Source organism: Aptenodytes patagonicus, chromosome 6 (genome assembly GCF_965638725.1).
Source record: "Aptenodytes patagonicus chromosome 6, bAptPat1.pri.cur, whole genome shotgun sequence".
Taxonomy (NCBI): Eukaryota; Metazoa; Chordata; class Aves; order Sphenisciformes; family Spheniscidae; genus Aptenodytes; species Aptenodytes patagonicus.
This window is the reverse complement of record NC_134954.1, coordinates 46,582,091-46,599,272: the sequence shown is the minus strand read 5'-3', so window position 1 is coordinate 46,599,272 and position 17,182 is coordinate 46,582,091. Positions and strand designations below refer to the sequence as shown.

The 17,182-nt window shown below is 53.5% G+C and overlaps 1 protein-coding gene across 6 annotated transcripts in view; it reads left to right on the top strand.

Annotated features, from left to right (window-relative positions):
• The first annotated feature begins 526 nt into the window (after positions 1–526).
• The window catches only part of NRP2 (neuropilin 2), an 89,914-nt gene continuing 73,258 nt past the window's right edge, over positions 527–17,182 (top strand). For all 6 annotated transcript variants that reach the window (XM_076342433.1, XM_076342431.1, XM_076342432.1 and 3 more), the window contains exons 1-2: positions 527–663; positions 12,775–12,952. In XM_076342433.1, the coding sequence (XP_076198548.1) occupies positions 591–663; positions 12,775–12,952 (251 nt within the window). In that variant the 5' untranslated portion in view covers positions 527–590. The remainder of the gene's footprint in view (positions 664–12,774; positions 12,953–17,182) is intronic.

Sequence of the window (17,182 nt, the reverse complement as noted above, 5' to 3'; positions counted from 1 at the left end):
ACAGCCGCGGATGTGCCCGGCCCCGCGCACCGCGGAGCCGCTCCGCGCGTGTCCGTCCCCCCCCCGGCGCTGCGGGAGCCGCCGCGTTTCCCCGCGGCTGCGGGCGGGGCGGGGCGGGGCGGGGCCCGGCAGGGCAGGGCGGGGCGGGGCGCGGGGCGGGGCACGGGCGCCCCGAGGGGGCGGGGCGCGGGCGGGCGGGGGGGCGCGGGGGGCGGCGCCGCCGCTCGGCGCTGACAGCCACATGCCGCCCTGCCTGAAAAGGCTGCGAGGCGCCGGCGGGGAGGGAGAGGAGGCGCAGACGGCGCCCCAGCCCGCACCGCAGCCGCCGCGCCCCGGGGGATGCCGAGGCGCCGGCCCCGCGGGTCGCCCTAGGGGAGAGGCGTTCCGCCGGCACCGCCCGCCCCGCAGCGCCGGCCCGGGGGAGGCCGCCGCCCCCCCCCCCCCCCCCCCCCCCGCGCTAAGCCCCGCCGGAGCCGCTTGCGAGTGGGGCGCCCACGCGGGGCGCGGCGCGGCGCGCCCGGGGCAGGGAGGCGAAGCCCGGCCCCGCAGCCTGGGGTGTTGGTGGGGTTTTTTCTAATTTCTTCCGAAGGATGGATACGTTTCTTCTCGCGTGGGGATTTCTAGGGCTGTGCTTGCCCGGCTCCGGAGGCACGGCGGAGACAGGTAAAGGCGCCCCCCGGGGCGGGGGATGCCCCCGGCCGCGCGTGGGCGAGGGAGCCCTCCCCGCCCGCCCAACTTTCGGATGCCCGCGCGCGGTCCCGGGCGCACGCACAGAGGCTTTGCCCGGCCTGGGGCATCGCATAGGGAATAAACGAGGGGTCGGCGGCGCCGCGCAGCTTTCGCAGTACGGGGTTGGGGGGGGGGGGGTTGTTCGTGCGCGTGGTGGGGCGGGGATGGCGCAGCCCCCCCGGCAAGGCGCGCAGCGGGTGTAGCCGCGCAGCTCCCATCGCCCGGCGTGAAGGGGCGAGGGAACGGAGCCGCACTGGAAAGTTGCGTGCTGGGTTTGTTTTTTTTTTGGGGGGGGAGGGGGGGCACGGGGAAGGGAGGGGAAGCCGTAGTGACCAGCCGCATCCCGGACACCCGCATCCGGATGCCCGCGGCTCCGTGCCCGGTTGCAGCCTCGGGAAACTTTAGGTGAGAAATTAAAATCATCTGGCAGGCAGCCGGGAGCCGTGCAGGGCGGCGCTGGGAGCAGGCAAAGCTTAACGGCGGTGGCGGCACCCGCCCGTTGGAGGCACCCTCCGGGCAGCCCCCCGGGAAAGCCTGCCCGCGGTACGTGCGGGACCCGCACTTACTTTGCAAACGCCGGGGTGTCCCGGGACCTGGCGGGCTCGTGGCAGGTTTTGGGGCGCGAGTGTGTTTTTCCGGTCTTCGCTTAAGAGCTAGGCTGGGCTGTCAGGAGGCGCTGGGATGAAGCCCCGGCGCTTGCGTTGCTTCGGCTTGGGGACAGGAGAGGGGCAAGGGCGGGCTGAGGCTGGGCCCTGTGCTCCCCAGCCACTGGCTTTGCGTCTGGCCAATGGGTGCAGCAGGGTCTCCACCTGGAGCAGCCGCTGGAGGAAAAGGATATGCCTCACCCAGCCGTCCACCGCTCTCTTGGGGCTCCTTCTGCGGTCAGCGGCCCAGGAGCTGCCTGGCAGGACGGTGTTGCCAAGCCAGCAGCTGCTGAGCTGTGGGTTTCCTTTCCCGTTAGCCGGAGCCTCAGGACATGCCTCGCACAGCCCGCGGGGACGCGGGGTCCTGAGCCGCGGTCTGACCCAGGCAGCGTTAGGTGGCAAGGCGCGATGTGCGTGCGTCGGTCCCTGCCTTTCCCCGTGCCCCTCTGCCTTCCCCGGCCCCGAAGCGGCATGGCCACCCCCTCCCCCTTGGAAAGGAAAGTGAGAGAGTGCTGCCTGAGAAAGTCTCTCTTTTTTGCAGCAGCGAAGCACAGACGTTCCCGGCAAACACGCTCCGTGTACATTCAGTTGCCGGTTGGCATCGCCTCCTTCCTTATGGTTATAAAGGAAAGAAAAAAAAAATCCCATCTTTTGTTCAAATAGGAAGACAAATCAATAGACACTCGATGGGGTGAAGAGAAAGGGCAAAGTCCTGGGAGGCCCTGCTGAGCGCAACAGTCTTTTCATATGGTCCCTGTTGCAGAGGCAGTGTCTGCTCTCCTGGAGTGGGTATCGTGCTGAGGCTGATCGGGCTGTAACCTGAGGCTCGCTCCTGAGGGTGCACTGGCCAGCCTGGCTGCGATCCCTGTGGCTGGTGAGCCTGGGTGTGTGGTGCCTGTGTCTGTGAGCGCACCTCCTTCTATCCTTGAGTGGGCTCGGGATCAGGAGTTCTAACTGGGAAGGGGTTTATGAGCCAACCGTGTCTCTGAGGCCATTCAGTCGCTGTAAGAAATGTTTATTTGAACGGGTGGTTTTCCCGGCTAAGCAGAGCATCACATGGTGTTGGAGCCAGCGACGAAGTTGTCCCCCTGCAGCTGACAGCAGCGGCTGTTTGCAGAGACGTTGTTGTGGTGCTGCAGACCCAGTCAAATGACTTTATTGCTAGCCCAGTGAGCAAAGGTATGGGGTAACAGGACGCGAACCTCGATCAGGCTGTGCTCAGCTCCAGTAAATTAGCCAGCCTAGTAAGAAAAACATGCCAGAGGCAGATGGATTTATGTTTCAGTCTGGTGTATCTGAAAGCCTTCCCCCATTATGAAAGTCCCTCTTAAGGTTCCCTAAGGGAGGTTAGTAGAGAGGGGAGATGTTTTTAATAGACAATAATATGATAATCCACATGGAAAAAACCCTCGTGCAATATTTCTACAGTAAGAGATAAACAGTGCAGCTGCCAATTTGTATGTAGCCAAGCAAACTCGGAGATAACCATGGAGGGGAGTGGGTGGGAGACCCTGGAAGATAAATCTGAAGGCTGGATGACTGTGTGCTTTTCATCTTCCCGTAAAAAGCAATCAAGTAAGAAAGTAACAGATTTGAGTGACCCAAGTACTGAGCCCTTCAGACAATGTTTATGCACCTCCGAGCAAAGCTCACTCTTGAAGCCTTCCAAATAGTTTGCTTAAAAGCTAGTATTTTTAGTAATGACTTAGGAGATGTGGCCAAGTGGGGAGGGGGACCAAAACAAATTGCTGCCAAGCGGCACACGGCCGCACACGTACAAAGATGCACACCCACACCCACGAAAGCGTTGAGTGTAATGCCTTTTGCCCATTGTGCTGTTAACTCAGCTCTTACTGGGAACAAAAGCTTTTTTAGCCTAGGAATCAGACAGTTGTCAGGAGCATCACTGAAAACGACTGATACAAGCTCAGTGGGGGGCTTTGACCCAGGTTAGGATGCTGCATTTTGTTTTCCTAACTTTCCTGCCGCAGAAAAATCATGGTGTGTGGTGTCTGGAGTGACAGGCAGGCATACTGGTCCCAGGGGGCTCTACGGAGGTGCTTCCCATCTCCCTGCCCTGCTCCTTCTCCCCCCCAGCCCCCTTCCCAGTATTTACTCTGTGTTTGGTACCTCATGCATGGCTTAGAAGGTTAAGACGAGAAAGCAACCCCTTTTTGCTGGGCCAGAGAAGGCAGTGCTCCCCGTCCCAGCAGCGTGCCGCTCTGGGCAGGCGGGTGGGTTGGTTTCCTAGCAGAAGCCTCCAGTGCAGCCGGACTCCAGGACATGGTGGCCTTGTATCACAGATAGATAGCCTGAGAGGAGAAAGCATCCTTCATGGGGTTTAGGAAGCTGTCAGGTTCAGATAAGGCTGGGATCCTATCCTGTGGGACCCCCAGTTGTATTAATAAGGAAAAATTAATTTTTAAGCACTGGGATTGCTGCCAAATTATATGACCTCTGACAGACCAGCTGTGCTAGGAAAATAAATCGTCTATATCTGAGGCCCGTGATCCTATCTGAAATCGAAATAGAAAAAGTCGGCATTTAGCCACGATGGTAGGGGCAGATTGCAGCAGCCTGAGAGCAAACTGGAAGCTGCTAAACTTGTTCTCCATTGTGCGGTGAAGTCACCATCACTGTGTCCCCATGGGGTCTCGGGAATACAGTTGTCTAATCCGGGAAGTGTGGAGAGCTGATGTGTCTGCACACACCCAAGCGGGGGCTGACGGTGTCAGCACAGAGATGGGGGCAGAAGCAGGGTGGGAATGTTTCCAGCTCTACCCTCACTCTGTAACAGCCCTTTGACACATTTCTAATTATAATACACACACAGACAAAGAGGTAGCTGGGCTATTTTCGAAATCCCTGTCTACACCCTGGTGGAAACCGCAATACTAGCAACAACATAAATCAGGGCTGTTGCTAGCAGTGTTGCACACGGCTTAGCGCTACAGTAGCATGGTTTTAATCATACTCGGAATCAAAGGGTCAGCCTTCTCCCTGCCTGAGCCAAATCGCAATCTCAGAAGGCCGGATCCTGAGCCAGGCTTGATGCCTGTGCAGTGAAAAGACACAAGCGCAGACACGGAGGAGATGTTTGTCAGCACGAGGTCGGCAGGCACAGGGCCAAACACTCGAAATCACAACTCAGATCTGTAACCCTTTCTATGTGCCAAGCAGTGCCTGTGGATCGCATGGGGGAGGACATCTAGGGTAACGCTGGGGGGCTGGGGTCCTGACCGAAGCCTTGGTGAGGCAGCCTCTTCCCAAACAGGTTGGGGAAAGGGGTACAAGCAGTGACTCGGCATGCAGAATAGCCCGAAGTATTACTTGCAGGGATGGATGGCTGCAGAGACTTTCTGTCTGAATGCTTCTGCCCCTCTCTTCATACCTGATGAGTCAAAGAAAATGGGCCCCAGAGATGAAGTGCTGGGCTCCAGGTCTTTGAAACCTGCCCTGATTTCTTCCCTGTGCGTTTGCGACAAAGGCAAGACAGCTGCCCCAGCTGTTCTGGTGGGTCACCCCTAGCTGTGAAGTGCTGTCTGTGTGGATCTTGAATGCCTGCCTTTCTCTAAGCCCCTCCTAGGAAGATGGTGAAGCCAAATGGACACTGTCCTTTCACTCTGCTTACGTTTTGTTGAAAGGCTCCTTTGGACTCTGGTTTTTAGGGGATGCCTGTGGGGAGAGGAGGGAGGAAAACCCCAACCCCTTGTGTACGTAGACACATACACACAATCTCCCTGGTTTCTCTTCTCTCTTCACAAGCACACAATTCTCTACCTTTTCTCTTATGCATGGAGCCCCTCTGGTCCCCCCCACCTTGCTGCCTGCCACACACACACTCCTGCATCCTTCCCTTCCCTGCGCTCTCCCTCATGCGCCCAGAGCCCCTCGGCAACTTTCTCCCTCATGCACACCCCCAGGCTCGCTCCTGCTTTCCTTTCTTTTGGTCTGACTGCTGAATATGTGCTCAGCAGGAAACAATGTGCTTAAGACACTCGCCAGGATGTGTAGTAACTTCGGTGCTAGTAGTGAGGCTCAGCAGTAGCTGGATTTGAGCAAGCCATTGTAAAGGCTGAAGCCGCTGCCGCTCAGCAGCATGCGTGGAGGGAGCTGCGGCAGGACCTCTCCCCGGGTGGCTCTGGAGGATCTGCTTCCCCTCCCGTCCTGTCCCATCTGTGGGGCTGCCTGCTCCCGAGGCACCAGGTTTTGCTCTGCAGCTCCAACAGGGCCCTTGGGAGGGAGGGCTGAGCCAGGGGTGGTGCGGGATTCAGAGAGGCTCTGCCAGGCGCTTTGGGAAGAAGCAGGAATAAACTGCCATTGCCCAGTGGGGAAAGCCAGGATTCAGTTTTTGTGAAGAATGGACCCTGACAGATGGGCTCGAAAGGTGTGAGGGAGCTGCGAGGGTGCAGGGGGAGATGAGAGACAAGAGAGGCTTTTTTTTTCTTCTTGGAATTGTCGTAATAACAATACTAATTAGTATTTCAGAGGCATTGAACACCTTTCATCAAGACTGAAGCTGTTTAGAGAGGAATCCTAGGTGAATGTATGGCTCTTTCTTTAATGTATGGAATTAGAAATGTCTCTTGCTTTTCCTCCATGGCCCACGAACCAGCCTGTTACTGATAGTATTCACGGGGGTAGCTCAGCAAATTGTTTCATCCTCGTATTATTTCCTAGTGTAGCCTATAGGTAGGGTGGCAGGCTGCCATGCAGGAAGCCTCTGCTTTATTTCTGCCTCTGCTCTGAGCCTTCAAGCTTCCCCAAGTCCCCATTTCCCTGCCTGCAGTTCTGGTGAGGTTTCTTCCAAAACTGCCCGATCTGCAGCTTGAAGGTCTCCTGAAGCTGCCACCTATTCCTGGGAGACGGCAGTGTGTTTCCACGAGACTTCAAACCCCTGGGAGCCTAACACAGAGGCAGGAGAAACGGGCATGATTCCTGCAAGTTCAATATGCAGTTATCCCCCTCCCTTGCACGTGCACATGCGCACTCACACGCTCTCTCGAATGATTGCTGGAGTAGCCAGGAGTTGTAATTCCAGACCCACGGATTACATTCGCAGGCAAGCCGGGAGAATTGTGTGCACACATATCTATATAAAGACTAACACTGTTGAGCCAGTTGCCCTATTGGAATTGCATTTGCCTGTGATACAAGATGACAAATAACAAAGTTAGCGGAGGTGGCACCATGTAAAACCAGGATATAAAATCTCATCAAAGATACAAGGTTTGGGGGGGTGGGGGGAAACCGCCAAAACCCCAAAATGGCAACATTTAAAGGTCAAGGTTGCCACTGACTCAAGTGGTACAAAGCGATGCCAGCCCCTGGAAAGCAGCTATCCAGAACCACCGGGGTGGAAATCAGCTGAACTCCAGTGATTTCAAAGCAAATTACCTGGATTAGCATGCAGGATTTGGCCTCTCATTTTCCACGGTGAAGCTTGAGTAGGTCTCTATTTCAGGTTTCTACTTAATTCTTCTGTGGATTAACATGGCAAAGAAAGTGCAGGTATTGGAAATCTCCAAATCTCCTTCTCTCTCTTCCTCCCACCAACGCTCCCTTCTTATTTAAAAATAATTTTAAATGGTCTCTTTTTGCAAAGGCTCACAGCTAAAATGTTCCATTTGCTGAGCTTTCCGGCGTTCCCCTCTCACTACTGTCCACCGCTATAAAGTGAATATATTGCATCTCTCCCCAGTTGCTTTAGGAAGTGGTCAAACGGCTGCATTCCTCAACTGATGGATTGGCGCGTTCCTTTCTTGCTTAAGCCCAGACAGTGTTTTTATGAGCCTGTCTCGTGACAGGCTTGAGACGCTTTGAATCAAACAAAATCCTAGTTCAGATCACAAAAGCAGTCTTTAAATTCTGCTTTGCTATGCCTCTACTTTTAAGTGACGTTTTAGTTAAACTGGTAAAGGCCCTCAATTAAATGTTCAGGGGCTTTCCCTGATTGTGTGATATCCCAAGATGGGGATGTGGGTACTGCTCTGGGATGAAATGTGCGTGTAAGTGCTTTGTGTTGTTTGGGTGTGTTTGTCCATTAATTTGTTCAGGAAGCTTTTGAAGCTTTATCTCGCAATCCAAAGCAAACACACTTCTGCTAAAATGATCTATGCTACTGGGGATAAAATATCTAATCTTATTAGCTTCCTCTGCACTATGTCTCTCTCCTTGGCCAATGGCTAAGCTGTACCATTTAAATCCGATGGTTCGCATCTGTGTTCCTGCCTGATGCGAAAGTTGTGCCGTACAGTTTGGGGTGAGAGCCCCTGCCACGTTAGCCGTGCCCAGACTCTCCCCCAAGGCCAGAGCCTCGTGAATGAGGCAGGATGAACATTAACAGTAATGAATCCTTGGCAGAAGAGATCTGTTTCTCCCCTCCATGCCAGGGTTTGGCAAAGCGCTTGGATGCACGTGGACCTTGAAAAACTTTTCTTCTTGAAGAGCTGTTTGACTCTAACGGGACTGAAATGCAGGGTTTGCTGCACAAGGGCTTGCGCCAAGTTCAGCAGCTCTGAGAACGGTAGGTCGTGCGTGCCAGGACCCATATTTTACTGTGCTGTCGGAGGGTTGGCAGAGCAAATCTCTGCCCAGCGCTGAATCCTGGGATGTAGAAATCTTCTGCGGTGGTGGGATGAGAGTGCAGAGCTGGGCTGTGAGGGCCTCAGGCGAGGAAGAGAAATAAGTGATGAGGCCAGGCGGTGCATCCCTCTGCCGTGGGACTCCTGGGATCTCTCTCCCTTGCTCCTTTGCTGCCCTTGGCGGCTGCTTTTTCTGAGCAGCACTGACACTGATGGTGCTGCTTGCCTCTGAGGCAACAAGAATGCCTTAAATTTTGTGTGCAGCCCTAAATTACATCCCCAAAGTAAACTGAACCCAGCAGATCAAAACATGTGATAGTTTTCTGCTGGATGCTACAAGCTCTGAGAGGCTGTAGTATGTGTGTTTGTTGTGAAATGGGCCTCTCTGGTGATGATTATTTTTGTTACAGGCAGAGTTGGCTTTAGTTTCTGTGTTGAAGGTCCAACAATAACAGTGAGCCCTGCTCTCCTGGGGTGAGGGCAATCCAGAGGGGTTTAATAGGCAGGAAATTCAAGTAGGAGAACGCTCTTCTCCCAGCCTAAGGTTTCAGTGTGCGCTGATGAGCTGCAGAGCTGAAAAACCCCAAGTGTGGGTGGAGGTTGACAGGGCCTGGCTGTTATTTTTGGGTCTCCTCAGTGATGATTGCTCGTTGCAGCCCAGGGGAGGAAGGGGGAGACTTCATCAGCCTGGATGTCTCCAGCAGGTCAGGGCAGGGAAAGAGGGGTCTGCCCCTCGCAAAGGGTGAGGAGCTCAGCTGCTGATACCCATCTTCATGGGAAACTTTGGAGTTGCCCGCTGTACACTGCAGTGTTTGCAGGAGTCTGCCCTCATGAGCTTCTCCAGGTCTTCCTTTCCCATCCGTATGGCTTGGTTGTCGTCCTCTGGTGTAGTTCACCTGTTGAGGTTGTCCTGCAAGGAGAGGGTTGCTGGGATAATGTAAGTCATGTGGTGGGCCTTAATGAAGGAGGGGATCTGGGGATTTCCCATTCTGAACATGGCCTGCTCTGACACTGCTGGGGAGTGCCGACCTCCGTAGCCTCCATTGAGGAGCCTGGCTGCTCTCCTGTGGCCTCGCTATCGGCACAGTGCTCCACTGGCCCCTCTGCCATGTGGGCTGGCAGGGGACCCAGCAGTTTGCTTTCAACGCCTGCATTTTGCTTACTGAGCAACGGGATGTCCCACGCACCTGGCAGACTTGGCTTATACTTCAGAATTTAATTTTAATTTTATTAAGTGAATTCAGGGCTGGCAGAAGCTGCCAGAGCCCATTAGCTGTGGAGCACGTCTTGCTTCCAAAGCATACAGCCTGGGCAGTAGCCATGCTACTCACCTTTATTTTTGCGTGGATTCAATGCATCAGTTTGAAAGGACAAATTTATGTAGAAGCTTGTCCCCCTACTGTGTACAAAACAGGCCTGATTTCATACAGAAAGCCAGTGGTTGGCATGTCTGCTGAGGCAAACCCTTTGCTCGTCAGTGGGCACAGTGATAGATTTTTTTTTTTTTTTTTTTAGCAGGTATTTATCTGCTAAGTACCAGTGAATCAAAACAGAAAAAGCCCGGCAGAACAATGACAAAGATATTAAAGTCATTTTGCCTCTTCAGATAAGTCTAAGAAGCCCTGGTTTCCCTGGTATGCTATTGCCCACCACGTGGCCTGGTATCATGCGTGGACAAGGCAGCGCTGTACTGAAGTAGCCCCCTTCATTTCTCTGGATCTTCTTAGGGAGGGATGAATGAGAGGACAAAAACCTGTTCCTCTGAGAGACATAGATAAGCTTTCCTGCAGGTGGAAGGCTTTCCCTGCTGCAGAAAGATGGTGAAATTTTCCTGGTGGTATCTGAACACCTGAGGGATGTGGTTGGTGCTCCTGTCCGCTCAGTGGTTTTGCCTGCTTGTCCCATTTTGCTGCAGAGACCACAGCTGCAGGGAGCTGGGCTCCAGCCCCTCTCACTCAGGCTGTCCTCACCGGCACCAGCAGTTTAACTTGAGCACCAAGCTGACCTGAAATCAGGATCAAGCCCATGGATCAGTCCCGCTGACCTGCGATGGCCTCGCAGGGCAAGGGAGAGGTTTTGAGATCAGGGTAAACCTGGGTTTCTACTCCTGAGTTCATTTGTCAGGGAAGAGCGGGAGCAAGCTGGAGCCTGACACCCCTGTTCACATTGCAGTTCCCCTCCAACTGGTTGAGTTGCAACGGCTCACAGAGTATTCATAGTATCCGGCGTGAGTAAGGGGCTAGCAACTTCTGAGTGGTGGGTGATGTTGGTGGTATCAGCCTAGCGGGTAGCATGTGTGTGAAAGCTGGAGAGACGGGGAGGGGATGACGAGGTGTGGAAGGATTGACTGTATTTTCATTGCTTCGAGACTTTGCCCTTTCCAAGAAAAATAATCTGCAGCTTGAATATTTCTCTTTGCTGGAGGGGGTGGACATGTGTGCAAACGAGGTGTGAATTTTTATGAGAAGGTGTGAAAGTGCGTACATGAGTGAAGTGTGAATTACACGTCTATTTGTACATTGATGTCAACAAGTCCATGAATTTCTTCCTTCCACGTGAATGTCTCTCTTTCTCCCCCCAAACCCACATAGACACGTGTGTGGGCAACTATGCCTTGCTGAGAGAAGAGATTTGTGCAAGAACGTAGGTTTGTAAATGTTTGTGTGTTGAGCAAGCTCTCCTGTGGAACAAAACCAGATGTTTTTTGGTATTCTCAGCTCTTCCATAGCAGTGTTGCGATTTTTCCCCTCGTATTCTTCAGGATACTTACAGGACTATTTTAAGAAAAAAGGGAAGGCTGCAGAGATGCCTTTGGGTGTGTGAGAAGAAAGTTATTTTGAAGAATGAATGTGTTAGAGGGCATGAAAAATATGGGGGAAACTGAGATAGTGCTTTTTTCATCGCGAAGGAAGCCGTGCTGCCCCACGAAGGGCCCTCCTGTTGCCCTTGTTCCCGCACAGGGCATGTGCATTTTCTGCAGGCAGCATGTAGGCAGTGTGCAGACAGTGTGCAGGCAGCAGGTTGTTTATTCAAAGTGCTTTTTTCCAGGAAGCATTGTCGCTGAGGGGTCCTGCCTTGCTCCTGCTGCTCGCATTGGCTCCAGCAAGAGGGCAGTTTGGGGGCGGGCTGGGATGTCCCCACTGAGAGCAGACAGACTTGTGGCAGCCTGGCAGGGGACACCCCTGAGGCCTGGCGGACCCCATGGCAGAGGGACAGAGCCAGACCCACGGCGTGGGGTTGAGCCCACACGAGTCTGCACTGCTTTGCTTCTCCCAGGTGGTCCCGGGGCTTTGCAGTGAGTGCTGCTGCGGGAGGGACAGGAACAGCCCTCAGGGCCAGGGTGGTGAGGAGCACCTTGGAGACCCTCGGCCCGCAGAGCCGATGGGGTGGGGTACCTGTGGTTGCTCTCCCACACTGAGGGTGATGCTCCTCCTGTGCCTTGGCTCCCTTGGGGCATGGGATGCGCCTCAGGCCCCATCGCAAAGTGTGCACATGTGGGCCCTGGGAAAGCCCACCCGCACCCTCCTGCAGGACTGGAGCCCTCTGGGACTGAGGGGAGGCTGTGGGGACAGTCTTGCGGTGGGGACAACCCACGAGGGTTTGAGTCCTATGTTGTACCCCATTGCTTATCGTCAGGGATTGTACCCCGATTGCTCATCGTCGTTGCCTTTCTGCAACGTGGGACCGGGATCACCCTGTATTCCTGCTGGCCTGCCTTGTGGAGGGGCTTAGGGTTTTGCTGGGTTTTGCCCATTTTGCTCTTTTTTGCCTGTTTTGCTGGATTTGAGGAGGCAGTGCTGTCTTCTGGGGGCAGCTGTGGCAGCCTGTGGCTGTGGCACTGGGACAAGGCGGTGGCAGGGGAGGGGTGCAAGTGAGAGGCATGCGATAGGGGCCCCGTGGAGAAAGGGACTTTGTTGGGATTTGTAGTGCATTATCAATTGACCCTGTGATGCAGATTTTCCTCCCAGCCAGTAATGCAATAATAAATTTGATTTGCAGCGTTCATGAGATTAAATGGTTTTTTGAAGATGAAATCACCCTCCAGGGCCTGTTCTAACCCAAAGCTGACAGTGCTTCCTCCACTCACCATGCAGCCATTGCCAGCCATTTGCGGGCTAGCCCCACAAAACCACCACTGCTGATTATCCGTGTCTGCAATTCCAACAGCTGGGTTAGCTTGAAAGGTTTTGGGAGGTGGGAGGCCAATGTGCTGAGATGGGGTGGTGGGGGCAGGTGGGGTTGGGGAAGGGAGAGCACAGCAAGCGATGAAGGCCTGTCCTCAGCTCTGCCACCAGCCATGCGGGTGGGGCTGGGCTCGCCATCAGCCCTGCCGTGCCTCAGTTTCCTTCCTTGGGACCAGCAAAGCTTTCTGCACTCCTGCAGCTGAACCAAGGGTCGTACACGTCCAAATTTTGGTGTCTCTCAAGGCAGCTGTGGGAGACTGCCACAGAGCAGCTTGCAAAGGAGGCAAGAGAAGGGATAAAACGAGGCGGCTCCAGATGATCTGATATCAATCTGTCTTACTTTATGGCTCTGTAATTGCCTCGGCAAGAGCATTTATTTCTCTTTTCTGGTCTGTGTGAAATGTGGTATCTATGTGTGGCAGGAGGTGGAGGGGAAAAGGAGTAGGTTTGTTGTGTAGAATAATTGCCCTTGCCCAGAGATTAATATGAAATATTAGAGTACCAAACGGATGTCAACGGCCTGGAGAATGGCCTTTATCAGACCACCCCTAGCAGTGGCCCGGAGGGACCGGCTGTGCGCGGCCGATCCCCAGAACACGTTTCAATGCCTTGTTCCCTTCTGTGTCTTTGCAGCTCAGCCGTGTGGGGGCCGCCTGAACTCCAAGGATGCTGGGTACATCACCTCCCCGGGGTACCCCAATGACTACCCCTCCCACCAGAACTGCGAGTGGGTCATCTACGCCCCTGAATCCAATCAGAAGATTATCCTCAACTTCAACCCTCACTTTGAAATCGAAAAGCACGACTGCAAGTAAGAGCCTTCCTCTTCCTTTCTAGTACACAGTCACCTCCTCTTCCCGCTTTTGCCTAGTGGTATGGGCCTCATGCTTCCTTGCGCATGAAAACAAGTGTTGTCCTGAGCCCCCATAGCGCTGCGTCTCGTTGCCTTTCAGGGGCAAGTGTGCCTCTACTGACTGGGTGGTTATAAGATGCTGCTTTGGACACAGAGGATGAGCCTACTCTGCATTGAACTCGTGGTTCTTAACTCAGCCTGATATCACCTGAAAGCAAGAGCTAACTGGCTTTCAACCTGAGTTTGACTTTGGTTAAAAGGCAGCTTGTTTTTCTCAGTGTCCAAGTGGCCTCACTGTCCTTCTAAACCGTGCTGGGAGAGCAGAGCAATTTCCTGGCATGTAACTAGGCAGAGGTATGGCCTAGAGAGCCCTAGGGCTGGAGACCCAGGCTCGGGTCATGTGAGGCTGGGGGCTTGGGGGTCTGAGCTGTTTGGGCTGGATCTGACTCTCCACAGTGCTTATTCTGCTGCGTCTGGTAAACTGGGGGTTTGGTTTTGTTTGTTTGCTTTTTTTTCTCTTTTCTTCTAAGAAAGGACTCGGAAACTAGATGTCCGGAAAAACAATTAACAGCCAGTAAAGAATAATTAACGGCATCAAAGGGCACCATAAAAGGCTGAGTTAATAACGTGGTCCCAGCAGACGTATAAACCTGTGTTTAATCTGGAATCCACAGCCAGCTACAGGGATGCCTGAGCTGTGAAGGAGCTTGGGGTCTCCTAAAATGGGCCTGACACAGCAGCCTTGCCAGGCACGCTGGTCCTGTTGATTAAAAGGGGGTTATATATGGAGAGGGGAACTCTGTTTGCAAAAAGGACAGAGGGACAGGGGAAGCATTTATGGGGCTGTAGAATCAGTCCTGTGGAGAACAAAGAATTCAGCATGGGTTTGATGATATACTGAAGGTTATGAAGTGTAGAGCTGGATCCTCAGCTACCATAAATCGGCGTAGCTCCTCTAACTCTAATGAAGGTGTGCTGATTGATGTCATTGGGGATCTCATCATCCCCTACAGATAAAGCCTGGGCTAATAAGGCTTCGAGCACTATGAACTCTCCCTGAAGTCACTGTGTGTGCAAGGCGTTTAGCACTTTGCAGGATCAGGCCTGTGTTTAGAGAGGGGAGAAGGTAGAGAAGGGCTTAATGTGGGCATGGATGAACACAACAAGGCCTCGGCAGTGTGTGTGAGAATGATGGTTGCTATCAGATTTTATTATTGCTTGTACAGGCTGAACTGTATAGCCTTCTCTTAGCTAATGCAGTTGCCCCAAATTCACAGTAATAAAAGCTTTATAGGCCTATATTCGCAGTCTGCAGAGTATGTGATACGTATCGGGCAGGGCAATGTTGTGTGCAGGGGTTGAGCTGGTCAGGAGGGACTCCAGCTTCTGCCTCTCCAAGGTCTCAGTCAAGCAAAGCCAGGTCGGTCAGAGAGCCAGAAACCCCACAGGCACCTGGCTTTTCCTCCACGTGTAGGAAGCTGTCAATTTTAGCTCTGAGCACCTTGGACAACTTTTGCCATGTTTTGCTGCCTGTGAGAGAGCAGAGTCTGGTCCCGAGCTGCAGGCGGTGTGTGCTGGAGGGGCCGCCTGGGCGCTGGAGATGTCGTCCCTTTGCTGCTTTCTACTTTACTGTGGCAGATCTGAGTGGCTGCTACGTGGTCTCGCCCTTTCCCTTTCTGCGTGTATGTGCGCGAGGGAGACTTCAGTTAAAGCAGAAAGGTTTGAGTTGGAGGGTTTTGGTCCCCCATGTGGGACATGAATGGTGGAGGGTTTGTCAGGGTCTCTGATTCAGTTCAGCTTCTGTGGGAACATTGCTCTCTGGAAACCAGGTATTAACATCAAACCTCTCCTGAAAGTGAAGTTTGCCTGCACCTCTATCCCCTCAGCTGCCACCTGTGTGCAAGTGAAACCGGGTTCATCCACAGTGCACTTGGGCTTCTGCTGGCCACAGGTATGAGCTGAGAGCCAAGCTGACTTTGGGTGCCTGCTCCCCAGAGCCACCACTGCAAAGGAGTGGGTTCGAAAGAACTTCATGGACAGTGCTTGATAGGAAGCATAACCAACCAAATGAAACAGTGCATGATAAACACTGCCTGAAAGAAATTGATAGGAGGGAGATTTTTTTAAGTGACCTACCGGAAGGAGACAAGTATTAACGCTGTGTAATGCTTGGGCATTAAGCAGTACTAATAGGTGACCATCTAGTAATAAATTTCATCCAAGTGTCAGAGGGTATTTTATGAAGAAACAAAGGCCTCATTGCAGCTGCAGGTGGGAACCTTAACAGGAACAGGAGTTCAGCATCAAAGAAATATAGTCTCACGGCAGAGCCCTTCTTTTGACGTCTGATCATTAATATAGAGCACATTCACACAAAGGTGACAGGCTGATGAACCCCATTGTGGCACTCTGTCTCGGGGCAGACAAGGTTCCCCCTACTCTGGTATTTCTACCTGGCAGCTATCGGAGCCAGAGCAGGGCCGGTCTGTGCTTCCAGCTGCCAGAGGTAAACACAGTAACCCCTTCCTCTGTTGCGTCTTCCTTCAACATTTCATTTTACCTTATTAGGCTAAAGTTTCTCCCTCATAAAGCATAACATTTACATTCCTAAAACCCATTCGAAGGCCTACAAAAATATCTGCAAAAGTCTTTTTAGTCTTACTGTGTCCTTTCTGGCCTTCTTTGTATCTGCTTTAGATTTCCCTTTGGGACAGGAGGCGTTTCCTCCTGTGTTTTGTACAGTGCCTGGCACCCTGGGGACCTCTGCGGAAAGGTCAGTGATTTCCCCTCGCAGGGCAGCTGGCCGGAAAGGGGCCTGTGTACCTGGTGCTGCCCAGACGCGGAGCGAGAGCTGGCTGCAGCCAGCCCTCCCCGCCTGGAGGCGGGAGCATCAGCCAGGGATGGACGCCTGGAGGTGGCAGCCAGGGGCTGCTCCATGCTGATTGTTGCTATTGTTTTTCTGGAGGCACATCTGGGCTTTTATTTTTCGGCTGTGTCCAGCTGCATTAAGAAGTAACTGCACACACCACCCCCCCCCCCCCCCGCTCCCACCCTCATGAAAGGAGTAATTTGGTGTAATTGAAGCCTCAGAACATAGCCCACCCGCCCCCGCCCCCCACTCCTGGGCTCTGTCTGTCTCTCTCTCTGTGCTTCATCCGTGCTCGGAGGAAGCGCCTTACCTTGGGAAGGCACTTCAGGTTAAGAAAATTGGCCTTCTCCTGCTGTTGTGGCTCTTGTGCACCAGCGCAGCAGGGATCCCTGTTGCGGGAGGGTGGGCACACTGTGATAGGGAATATGGCACCCGGGCCATTGTTGGCGCTGTCTTGCAGCTGTGGGGCCACAGCAGTAATAGCAGAGCCAAAAGGGAAGTTCGATGCTCCAATAAAAGACCTGCCAAACTATTCGGAAATAATTGTAATAGCCTGCCTGCTCGCCGTTTCTTCCTCTCTGTGCTGCAAGCGCAGCTGTTGCTCGGGCACTGCAGCCCTGCGCCATTGGTATCTGCTCTCTGAACAGGGAGGTGGCATCCAGTGGAAAAGAGCGTGCTGCTGCTGCTGTGGTGAAATGTTTCCACTCCCCGCCTGGCATGGAGGTAGCATGCACAGCCTTGTGCATGCCAGGGTTTATTTGTGATCCCAGGAGAGACCTGAACCATTTGCAATAGGTGTGCAATAGGGGTGGCTGTCCCCCCGGCTCACACAGTCATGTAGCCAAGCTGCCCGCTCCTTCCGAATTGCCATTTCGCTGTTCTGTCTGTGCTGCTTGCTCGGAAAATCCAAGTCAGAAACCTCAGCTCTGTGTGAATCACTGCATTTATAACCACCTTTTCCATTTGTGCCTCCCTCCCAGTGCTGGGCTTTTCTTTGGACCATTAAAAGCTCCCTCCCAAGATTGGCTACTGACTCTGCCATCCCTGGCCGCACTCGGCTGAATCTGCCGGAGGATTAGGCTGGGCAGAGCTGCCGTTGAGTGCCGGGACGTTGCTGTACACACACGGCAGAGGCACACTCCTTCCAGACTGCAGCGGATGGGCTCGTGCTCCCTCTGCAAGCAGAAGATCTTTCAGCTGAGTCATAACATCTGCACCAGAGGAATGTTATTTAAAAAAAAAAAAAAAAGCCCGACTGACAATCAGACTGTGCCAGTGGGTTTTTCTGTAGCCCGTTCTGACACATGCCGCAACTGCGT